This window comes from Belonocnema kinseyi, chromosome 9 (assembly GCF_010883055.1).
Source record: "Belonocnema kinseyi isolate 2016_QV_RU_SX_M_011 chromosome 9, B_treatae_v1, whole genome shotgun sequence".
NCBI classification, from domain to species: Eukaryota; Metazoa; Arthropoda; class Insecta; order Hymenoptera; family Cynipidae; genus Belonocnema; species Belonocnema kinseyi.
The window spans coordinates 127,539,597-127,552,378 of NC_046665.1; the positions used below are offsets into that span (position 1 = coordinate 127,539,597).

General features: G+C 27.6%; 1 protein-coding gene across 1 annotated transcript in view; it reads left to right on the forward strand.

Annotated features, from left to right (window-relative positions):
* LOC117180741 (titin-like) overlaps positions 1 to 12,782 on the forward strand; it is an 85,561-nt gene that overhangs the window by 20,559 nt on the left and 52,220 nt on the right. Inside the window, exon 4 of the mRNA XM_033373231.1 lies at positions 9,860 to 12,670. Coding sequence (XP_033229122.1) covers positions 9,860 to 12,670 — 2,811 coding nt within the window. The remainder of the gene's footprint in view (positions 1 to 9,859; positions 12,671 to 12,782) is intronic.

A 12,782-nucleotide genomic window follows, 5' to 3' on the forward strand; every position in this document is an offset into this window, starting at 1 on the left:
ATTTTGACCCAAACTAATTGGAATTAATTGAATTTGTTTATTGATCCATTCAATTTAGATAAAATTAATGAAAAATTGGCTTGATAATATTTAGTCAAGTATAGAAATTAGAATTTTTATATTTATTTCGTAGAAAAAAAATAGTTTTTACGATTAAAAAAGCGTGAAACTGTGTTGGGAGTGTAAGTTAGCCACACGCCTAAAGTACCTGATAAAATTAGAATAAGTCAATTCTATTATATAACCTAATTTTATTTTATAACTCTTTTTAATAATAATATATTCCAAGCAAACATTCCTCTTTAATTTTACATTTGTTTATCTTATTTGTCGTATTTTAGCTAATAATATTATCCGAGTAATTTAGATACTGAGAAAAAATGGGAATCTGGAAAACGGAAATAAACAAAAATTTAAGAAAATTCGCCTAAAAGAAAAAGTAATTTTAGAAAAAGAAATTTTTTACCGTAAGTAACACAATTTGCGGATTTTTCAAACTAAATTTGTAACCATTTCTTTTTGCAAGCGTCTAGATTTAAGAGTCAACAATGTTAAAGTATTACACAAATTTACCTCCTTACTTGATAAGAAGATTGATAAAGACTTTACGATAAAAAAAAGCTTAAAAATTGATTATGAATTTTGTAATATTGTGAATGAATATTGTTGATATTAAATTTTATTATTGTAGATAATTCTAATCTTCCAACATACACACCGCCTAATTCCTTAATTTCTTATCGCTTTTGTAATCCAATTCTTTTTGATTATGGGATAATAAAAGTGGGAGGAAGGAAATGGAAGGAGGTGGAATGAAAGGAAATTGATTGATCAATCAACCTATTTCCATTTCTCACAAGGACTATAATATATACATAAATGCACTTTCTCGCCAGAGAATTATCAACATTTTATTTAGAACTGATCATTTTTAGTTAACTTAAAATTCAAAGTTTTACAATTTTGAAGAGTTAGAATTGACAGTTATCCAAATTCGTAAATATAGAACAGCAAATTATTCAATTTTTAAGAGTTATATTTCAAACATATGTAATTTTGTACCTTTTTTTTTGGAATAGTTCAATTTTAAAATTGGATATTTGAACGATTTATAATTTAAAATTCCTCAGTTTTAGGGATTTAGAGTTGAAAATATTTTAACTTTAAAGATGTATAAATAAAAATTCTTAAATTTGGATAATTTGGTAACTCAAGAGTCAAGTTTTGAATTCTAAATCTAGCAGATTGAGGAATTTTCTAATGTAAATCATAAAGATTACTGAATTTTTGGAATAGTTCAACTTTAAAGAACTACAATTGAGAATTTTTCATTTTTAACGATTTGAAGTTTAAAATCTCTCAATGTGAACTATTTATATTTTTTAACTCTTTAATTGCAACGATTTACAATTTAAAATTCTTCAATTTTAAATGTTTTAAAATGAGAAATCTGAAATTTTGATGATTTTGAAAATGAAAAGTTTAGTTTTTAATTCTAATTCTGCCAGATTGAAGACATTTAAAATTTAAATCATTTAAGTTACAGAATTTTAATGTCTTAAAAACTGCATGATTTTGTATTATATTTTTTCTAAATGGAAACCACTTCAATCTTAAAGATTTACAATTCAAAGTTTTACAATTTTGAAGACAATTCTTCAATTTTGTAAATATAGAATTTCAAATTATTAAATTTTTCAGAGTTATATTTAAAACCTATGTAATTTTCTACCTTTTTTTGGAGTAGTTCAATTTTATAGATTTACAGTTGCAAATATTTCAACTTTAAAGATGTATAAATAAAAATTCTTAAATTTGGATAATTTGGTAACTTCTAGAGTTAAGTTTTGAATTCTAAATCTACCAGATTGAGGAGATTTCTAATTTAAACGATCAAAATTACTGAATTTTTAATTGTAGAAATGGAAACTTGAATAATTTTTTATTGAAGAATTTTTTAAATTGAAAATTCTTCAATTTGAAAAATGTACAATTGCAAAGTATACAAATTTTAAGATTTATATTGTAAGCGTATGCAATTTGAAGCGTCTTTGGAACAGTTCAACTTTAAAGAACTAAAATTGAGAATTTTTCATTTTTAACGATTTGAAGTTTAAAATCTCTCGATTTAAACTATTTCTATTTTTTAATTCTTTAATTGTAATGATTTACAATTTAAAATTCTTCCATTTTAAATATTTTAAAATGAGAAATATAAAATTTTGATGATTTTGAAAATGAAAAGTTTAGTTTTTAATTCTAAATCTGACAGTTTGAAGACATTTAAATCATTCAAATTACAGAATTTTAATTTTAATGTCTTAAAAACTGCACAATTTTGTATTGTAAATTTTCAAAATGGAAACCGCTTCAATCTTAAAGATTTAGAATTTAGAGTTTTAGAATTATTTTCCAATTTTGAAGAGTTACAATTGAATACTCTTCAGTTTTAATGATTTTAAATTTTAAATTCTTCAATTATCAAGATTTATAATTAAACTCGTTTTAATTTTGAGGATTTATATTTCGAAGTCTTATAATTTTAAAGAGTTTTGGTTAAAGATTCATTAATTTGGAATATTTATAGTTTAGACTGATGTAATTTAAAATGTTTTTAAAGTTTTGCATTGGAAAATTCTTTAATATTTAATTTATATGATAAAATCTTATGTAATTTTGATTTTTTTTTGTAATCGTTTAATTCCAAAATGCTAGTGGAAAATTATTCAATTTTTAAAGATTTTAAATGGCAATTTATTGAATTTTATATAATTTAAATTGAAGATTCTTCAATTTTTAAGATTCACAATTTAAACTTCATTAATTTGGAATATTTTATAGTTTAAAATGATGTAAATTTGAACTTTTCTTTGAAGAATTTAATTTTGTAGATTTAAAATTGAAAATTCTTCAATTTTAACGATTTACAATTTTAAATTCTTTAATTGTAACGATTTACAATTAAAAATTCTTCCATTTTAAATATTTCTAAGTGAGAAATCTGAAATTTTGATGATTTTGAAAATGAAAAGTTTAGTTTTTAATTCTAAATCTGCCAGATTGAAGACATTTAAATCATTTAAATCATTTAAATTACAGAATTTTAATTTTAATGTCTTAAAAACTGCACAATTTTGTATTGTTAATTTTCAAAATGGAAACCGCTTCAATCTTAAAGATTTAGAATTCAGAGTTTTACAATTATTTGCCAATTTTGAAGAGTTACAATTGAATACTCTTCAGTTTTAATGATTTTAAAATTTTAATTCTTCAATTATCAAGATTTATAATTAAACTCGTTTTAATTTTGAGGATTTACAATTCCAAGTTTTACAATTTTAAAGAGTTTAATGAAAAAAATTTTAACTTTGAATATGTATGAATAAAACTTATTAAACTTGGATAATTTAAAACATCAAAAGTCAAGTTTCCAATTCGAAATCTTCCACATTGAAGAAATTTTGTATTTAGAGCATCAAAATTACATGATTTTTAAATCTAAAGCTTGAAACTTTCATGATTTTTTTATTGAAAATATTTAAAAATTAAAATCTCTTCAGATGTAAAGATTTACCTTTGAAAGTTCTACAAATTTTAAGAATTTTGGTTAAAGATTTATCAATTTGGAATATTTATAGTTTATATTGATGTAATGTAAAATGTTTTTTTAATAGTTTAATTTTAGATGTTTACAATACAAAATTCTTCAATTCAAAGAAATTGTAATTGAAATTTCTTCAATTTTTTAAGTTTTGCATTTGAAAATTCTTAAATATTTAATCTATATGATAAAAAATGATGCAATTTTGAATGCTTTTTTGGAATTGTTTAATTCCAAAGATGGTAGTGGAAAATTATTCAATTTTTAAACATTTTAAATTGAAATTTATTGGATTTTATATATATAAATTGATGATTCTTCAATTTTTAGGATTTACAATTTAAACTTCATTAATTTGGAATATTTTATATTTTAAAATGATGCAATTTTGAATTTTGTTTAAGCGTTCAATGTTGTAGATTTACAATTGAAAATTCTCCATTTTTAACGATTTACAGTTTAATATTCTTTAATTTTAACGATTTGTAGTTGAAAATTCCTTAATTTGAAATATATTTAAATGAGAAGTTTTTAATTTTTATGATTTTGAAAACTAAAAGTCTAGTTTTTAATTCTAAATCTTCCAAACTGAAAAATTGTCAAATTTTAATCATCAAAATTACAGAATTTTTACTGTTATACTGTTAAAATAAAACCATCTTTATTTTAAAAAATATATTTAAAAAGTCATGAATTTTTATGATTCTGTAGATCAGAAAATAAATAAATTTAAGTTCAAAATCTTCCAAACTGAGAAAATTTTAAATTTGAATCATCGAAATTACAGAATTTTTACTGTTAAAATAAAACAGTCTTTATTGTTAAAAATATATAAAAGAAAATTCCTTAATTTTTATGATTCTGCAGATCAGAAAATAGAGAGATTTAAGTTCAAAATCCTCCAAACTAAAAAAATTTCAAATTTAAAATCATCAAAATTACAGAATTTTTACTGCAAAATTTAAAAATTGAATAAGTTTTCATTCCAAATGTTTTAAATGAAAATATCTTCAATTTTAAAGATTGACAATTCAGAATTTTGCAATTTGGACATTCTTTAATTATGAATATACAGATTTGTAAATTATTAAGTTTTCAAGATTTGTATTTGAAAAATATGTAAACTGATCATTTTAGAAGACAGAGTGGAAATTGTTCCTTTTATTAAATTTGTTTATAAAATTGAAAACCAGCCTTTACAAATCTATTGCGACGTGCAGTGATGAGTTTCAGATAGACGACCTTTGACCTTAAAATCCATGCCGAGAGAAATGACATTTCCTCTCTGAAACTAGTTGCAAATATTTTAAATGTATTTTATATTCTTGACATTTTTTCCTGCTAAAAGATCATGATGAAATTCTTAAAATTCATTGGCACACTTTATTAATTGATTTTATTAAAAATAATAAAATGAACATAATAAGCAGATGCTGAATAGTGAAAATTTTACTTTTTTTTTCATATATTTTCACTTTGTGTTGACCAGTAATTGAATATATTAATATTTAAAACATTTTCCTTTGAAGATGAAACGCGCTGAATGAAAATCGTGTCCTACATATCTACTTATCTATCGATCGCTGTGAATTACATCTTGTATCATAAATTACGCACGCGAATAGATAATGTGAAAAATGAAACAATTGTGCAATCAAGATTTAAAATATAAAGTTAAAGTACTCTTAAAGCCTCTTTTTTATTAAATTTTCAAGTTAATGTTTTGTATCTGAAATTCAATTATGTATTTGATCCGCTGGGAATTTTGAAAGAGAAAACGAGAGGTCAAGGTAATTGAAAGCAGTATAATTATGGTGAGAGGATTCGAACGGAATTCAATTCAGTTATTATATGTTAAAGAACTTGGAAGCTATTCAGTTTTAATTTACATTTCAAGATCAATTAAAATTTAATTCGAGAAATATATGAAATTAAATCAATTTTCGTTTCTCACCTTGAAAATTCAATAATTTTCTATTTAAAATCTTTAAAATTGATCTGTTCCAAAAAAAAGAAAATAATTCAAACATTTTCCAAATGCATTAAATATTGAAGAGTCTTCATTTGTAGATATTTATAATTAAAGAATTTTTCATTGCAAATCTTCAAAATTGAACTGCGTTTTCAAAAATTAATCTTCAATTGTAAATTAAAGAATTTAAAATTATAAATCGAAAAAATTGAGGAATTTTCAAAAACATGTATTAAAAATTGAAATGTAAATCTGAATACTTGAAAAGTTTCTATTTTTGAAAATTTATAACTAAAAAGTCTGTCATTTTGTCTATTTACACTTTAAATTTTTTCAGTTTGGAAGATTTAGAATTGAGAACTTGAATTTTTATTTTTAAAATCATACAAATTTAAGAATTTGCATTTATACATCTTTTAAATTGATGAGTTTTCAAGTGTAACTCATTAAATTTTTAGAACATTAAATTTTAGATCTTTAAAATTGAAGGTTTTTTCATTTTTCTAAATTCACAGTTAAAAACTATGTAATTTATAAGTTTTTTAATTCAAAATTCTGTAATTTTCATGATGTGCGCGTATGAAATTTCTTCAATTTGGAAATTTAAAATTGAAAAGTCTTCGCTTTTGATCTTCAAAATCATCTGAGTTTAAGATTTTTTCTTTCACGCATCTTTAAAATTATTAATGAGTTTAAAAAAAATTAATAATTTTATACCTACAATTACGCTTATAAAAATATAAATTGAAGTTTAAAATTACTTGCATCATTGACCTGAAAAATTGTATAAAAATAAATTATAAATTTTATAAATATAAAACAAATCTTATAAATATGCAAAATTGGTCTGTTCCAAAAAAACTGACAAAATTATATACGTTTAAAATATAAGTCTTAAAAGTGGAATAATTTACCATTTTCAAATTTAAAATTTTAAGAATTTCTTGTATTAAATCTTCAAGATTAAACTAATAAAAAACATATTAAATTACATTATTATAAACTACAGAACTTCCAAATCAATTAATCATAAATATTAAATCTTGAAAATTGAAAAATTTTCAATTGTGAATATATAAATTTCAATAAATTTCAATTTTAAAACTTAAAACTTTTAAAAAATTTCAATTTTAATTTTTAAAATTGAAATTCAAATGCAAATATCAAAAATCCAAGAATTTTTCATTGATAATCGTTAAAATTAAATAATTTTCCCTTTAAATTCTTGAAAATTGAATGATTAAAAAGAACGTTAAAATTTACATTATTTCAAATATAAATCTTGAAAATGCAATAATTTACCATTCTGTTTTTTAAAAATGGATGAATTTGCAATTGTAACTAGTCAAGATTGAGCTTTGAATTTAAAAAATGAAAACCTTTCAAATTGAAGAGTTTTAATTTGTTAAATTTGCAAATTAAAATTATGTAAGTTTTTTTTTTGAAATTTTGAAATCTGTAATTTTGATGCTTTACAATAAAAATTTCTTTAATTTGCAATATTAAAAATCTTCAATTGAGAATCTATAAAATTGAATAAAATTCCACTTAAAATGTTTAAAAATTGAATAATTTTCTGTTTTAAATCTTAAAAAATGGAACAATTAAAAACAAAAGTTGAAAATTACATTCTTTCAATTATATGTTTTAAAAATATAATAATTTGCCATTCTATATTTTCAAAATTAAAGAATTTACAGTTGTTACTTAAAAAAGTGGCATTTTTATGTGTAAACCTTTCAAATTGAATTGTAAATCTCTAAAGTTGAAGAGGTTTTAATTTTGAAATTTTGGAATCGAAAATTATACAAGGTTTATGTTTTGAAATAAAAAATTCTGAAATTTTGATGGTTTATATTTGAAATTCTTTCAATTGTAAATATTCAAAATGAAATAATTTTCCGTTAAATCTTTAAAATTGAATAAATATTCCTAAAAAACGTTAAAAATTACATAATTAAAATTATAAACATTTGAAATTAATAAATCCTTACACATAAACATTATAAATTTAATAATTTTAAACTCTTCTTAATGTTAAAAATTGAACCATTGAAAAAAGCAAAATTATATATTTAAATATTGATCTTGGAAATCGAATAATTTGCAATTCTGTATTGTAAATTTTAAGAATTTTCTATTGATAATGTTTATATGTATGAATAATTAACGAAAATTTAAAACCCGAAAATTTTAAATTGCGTAAATTGTATGAATACTAAAATGTTACAAATCCCGAACTTGAATTCTAGAATTTAGTCAATTACAGGGATTTCAAATTCCCGAAATTGTCAAACTAATTAAGTTGTAGATATAAGTACTAAAACATTAAAACCAATTTTTTAAAGGAGAAAAAGTATTCGAGAAAAGAGATAAAAACGGGAAATATCGATTTTTTAAAATTAAGAATGGACTATTTTAAAAATAGCTTTTGAAATCTTTTGAAATGATTTTAAAATTTCGTGAAATTTTATAAATATTTTTGAAATCTTTTGTCATTTAAAAAAAATTCAAATCTTTTGACATTTTTTAAAAAAATATTTGTGAAATTGTTGGAATCTGATTTTTTAAGTATTTAAAGTCTTTACCAAATAATTAAAAAAGCATTTGAAACCTTTGTGATTTTCTTTGAAATATTTGAAAAATTGTGTTAATTCTTTGGAATCTTTGTTATAATTTTTTAGAATCTTTAAAATTTTTGTGAATTTCTTAAAAATGTAAGAATTTTTTGCAAATCCCTGAAATTGTTTGAAATCCTTGAAAATTTGGGTAATTTTTTGAAATCTTTTTGAAATCTGTGAAATTTTTGGAAATCTTTCAAATCTTGGAAATCTTTGTGAAATCTTTTAAAATATTTTAAATCTTTTTCAAATGGTTTGAAATATTTATGAATTTCTTTCACACTTAAAACAATTTGCAATTCTTAAAAAGTTTGGGAATTTCTTTGAAATCTATGGAATCTTTGTGAAATTTGTTCAAGTCCTTGTTAAATGTTTTAAATCCTTGTGAAATATTTGTGAATTTATGTGAAATCTTTTAAATATTTTAATTCTTCTGAAATATTTGAAATCCTTGAAAATTTTGGTTATTTTTTAGGAATCCTTGTGACATTTGTTGAAATTTTTTAGAATCATTGAAATCTTTGTTAAACGGTTTGAAATTTTTGTGTATTTCTTTAGAATTTAAGAATTTTTTTGGAAATCCCTAAAACGTTTGGAATTTTTTTGAAATCTCTGGATTCTTTGTGGAATTTTTTGAAGACTTTGTAAAATCTTTTAAGTCTTTGTTAAATTTTTCGAAACACTTAAAATTTTTTCGAAATCCTTGAAAATTTGGGACATTTTTTAAAAATCTTTTTTTAATTTTTGTGAAATTTTTTGAAATACTTGAGATTGTTTGAAATTATTAAAAATTTGGGGAATTTTTTGAAATCTTCTGAAATATTTGTAAAATCTTCTGGAATATTTCAAGTATTTGTGAAGTAATTTAAAATCTTTTGAAATCTTTAACATTGTTTGAATTCAATCAAAATTTGGTTCATTTTTTGAAATATTTGTGAATTTCTGAGAAATTTTTTAAATTTTGGCCAAATTTTTCAAATGTCCTGAAAGATGTGTGAATTGCTGTGAAATCTTATAAATATTTTTCAAATTTCCTGAAAATTGTTTAAAGTCTTTTAAATCTTGTGAATTTAATTAAAATATTTAAAGTCTTTTTTTTTTTAATTTTAAGAGTTTTTATCAAATTTTTTGAATCTTTATCAAATCATTGAAATATTCTGAAACTTTTGTGAAATTTGTAGAAGTCCTTTGAACTCTTTTGAAATGTTTGAAATTTTCTGGAATTTGTTTGAAATGTTTGAAAATATTGTGGAATCTTTGTGAATTTCTGTGAATTCTGTTAAATTTCTGTGAAATGTTTGAAATCGTTGCCAAATCTTCTGAAATCTTTTAAATCTTTGTGAATTTGTTTAAAATCTTTAAAGTTGTTTGAAATCCTTGAAAATTTGAGGAATTTCTTTTAAGTCTTTTTTTTATTTTATGATTTTCAATGAAATTTGTTGAATTTTTGCCCAATGATTTAAATATTCTAATAGTTTTGTGAAATTTTCTGGAATGATTAAAAATATTGTGAAATCTTTGTGAGTTTCTTGGAAATGTTTGAAAATTTCAGAAATCCTTGTGAATTTCTTTGAATGATCAAGACGTCATTAAAAGCTAATTGTCGAAAGAGAAACGCGAAATAATTAATTAAACGAATCTAATAAGTGTTCTCTTTTTTCTCAGTGTTCAACGGTTCAAACGAACTAGCCAAGAAAGATTCTCAAACCGAAGAATTCTCAGAGGACTGTCTATACTTGCAAGATCCGCAGGAGGAAGAATTTATTTGCCAGCTCGACACAAGACTCTCTGAGTGCGAAATCGCCTCCTCAAATTCTGCCCAAGTGCCCGAATTAAATTCCGAATTGATTCAACCAGCAGAAGTCGTGAACCAGTCCGAAGAATTTCTCACGACAGAGAAAATAATCTCGGAATTGCAGATCGGCGAGAGATCCTCCGATTTGTTGGACAGCAGTCCAAATCTTCAATTCGAGATCGATCCCTCATTTGCCGAAAATATCGGCGGCGACTCCACCCAAAATGAACTATCAAATTTCAACGATCCAACGATTTTTGACACATCGATTGAGCCAAACTTTGAGGAACCAATTGAAGCGGTCGCTGTTCCTTTTGAGGAAACTTCCATCCAGGAAGAGCAAATCGAGACGGAGCTGCAGCAAAATCTAGAGGAGAATTTGCAGCAAGAATTGCAGCAAACCGATCTTGAGATACAAAAAGACATCCAACTCGGCGAATTGCCGGAGCAACTGTTCAACGATTTCACGACAGAGCCCGAAGTTCTCCAGGAAAACTTGAATTTCGAGGGGCCTCTCGAGATGGAAACCACGATTCTCGACCAGAATCAAATTCAGGGAGAGGAGCAGATTTTTGAGAATGAAGCCTTGCCGGGACTGTCGCAGCAAGAGTCGAATCTATTCTTTGAAGAACTAGGCCAGATGGAGGGCAACTTCCCGGAAGAGCAAGACTTCAAAAAAGACAAAGAGGAGGAGGAGGAAGAGGAGGAGGAGGAGGAGGAGGAGGAGGAAAAGGGCGAGAAAGATTCTGGAACGGAAAACGAGTCCCAGCCTCTGGAACCGCCTCCCATGTTTGAACTGAACCTGATGGAGGAATTCAGTTCCGATCCCAAATCACCGAAGCCTCTCCAGCCTCCGCCCATGTTTGATCCAATGGAAGCTTTTCCCGATCTCCTCGAGGAGTCAAATCAGGAGGAACCGCTCCAACCTCCGCCGATGTTTGAACTGGAGCCCGATTTTATGGAGGATCACGACGAACAGTCGAATTCGAGTATCAGAAGGTCGCGAAAGCTGGATCATCGGGAAGAGTCTGGTTCTTTTGATCAGCAGCAGCAGCAGCAGCAAACTCAGAAACATCAGGAAGTTCTTCAGCCACCTCCAGCCTTTGATCCGCGAGGTCCACAATTGAAGGTTCCCGGTTTCAATCAGGAAGTTATCCAACCTCCGAAGGTCTTCGATCCGAGACTTTCGAGCCAGCAGAGAATGGATTTCGTGTCAACGACAGAAATGCCCTCGTGGGCGGGACCAATCGACTATATGGCTCCGAATTTCGTCCCTCCGATGATATCTCAACCCTTCATTCCGACTGTCGGATACAACATGGTTATTCCTCCACTTGCCATAGAATTTCCTCCCTTGCCTCAAGAGAACCAGGTTGCGCCGCCACTTCCTGTCGAACCTGTGCCGGTGCCTGCTCCTGTTCCGGTCCCGGTACCGGTTCCCGTTCCCGTCCCGGTTGCAGCACCCTTTCTCAGTATGGACGACGAGCTTGAGGACATGCAGGAGGCGATGGAGTTTGCGACACAGCTGATGAACATGACAGAAAATGGGGAAAAGTCGGACAAGCGGGAGAAGAGGCGGAAGAGTGAGAGGAAGAAGGAGACGAAATTGAAGAAGAAGGAAGTGGAGTATGGTCCGCTGTTGCCGGAGATGATGGAGGAGGCGGAGGAGAGTCTGGAGCGAGGTGGCGAGGAGGTTCAGAGTCAGACGTCGGTGCCAGTTCCCGTTCCGACCCCCGAGGAGGAAGTCTTTGCCGACGATCAAATCAGGCCCAAGGTGGTCTTTAATCTGAACAAGGTGAAGAGAATTTGCAAGGTCGATGAGTGGCAGCAGCAGCAGCAGCCCGAGGATGTCGAGGATTCGAAGGGGAAGAAGAAGAAGTTTCTGAAGGAGAAGGACAAGGAGAAAGAGAATCAGCTGGTGGAGAGTCAGGAGGAGCGAGAGGAGGTGCGAAGGAGGAGGAGGAGATCGAAAGAGCGGAAGGACGAGGGCAGAAGAGAGGAGAAAGGTTCCTCGAGAGGCGAGGAGAACAAGGCTTCGACTTCAAAAGAGGAGAAGCGCGAGAAGAAGGAGACTGCCGAGAATCAGGAGTCCTGGAAGAATCGTGTGATCAAACAGTTTCTGAGCATGGACAGGAATGATTTCCACAATATGATAAATAACACGAGTCGGAGGCGATTTGATATTGCGATGAAGCAACTTGTCAAGGAGAGAAAAACGTCCCTGTCGCAGGAGATGCGGAACAATGAGGAGGAGAAGGTCCGACACTTTGACAGGGATCAGTTCATGACACAGTTGAATCAGATGCTTGATCCCGAGGCCTCGGAGAGTGTCGATATATCGAATTTGCCGACCGAGTTTATTCATCATTTGAGTATGGTTCTGCATTTGGATCCAATGCCTGGCGGTGGGGCTGAAGAGGCTTCTGGGGAACTCGAGATGATGGACTCGGAGGACTTTTTGCAGCAGATGGGCTTGGCGAATAAAAATCAGAGGTGTCAGGAGTTAGGTGGTTATCATCCCGAGGAGGAGTACTTGCATCTGCCGAATGAGCCTTCGCCCTCGGTCCAGCCGACGACGCCGACGACGCCGGTTGAGAAGAAGAAGAGGCATCATGACAAGAAGGTCCATGTTCATGTCATCCGGGTCAAGGATCCGAGTACTCAGGCCGAATCTCATGAAGGTATCATTAATTTATTCTCTTTTCATTTTTCATTTTTTATTTATGCTCATTTTTCTTTTCCCTTTTTTTTTTCTTTCTTTCTTTCTTTCTTTCTTTCTTTCTTTCTTTTATG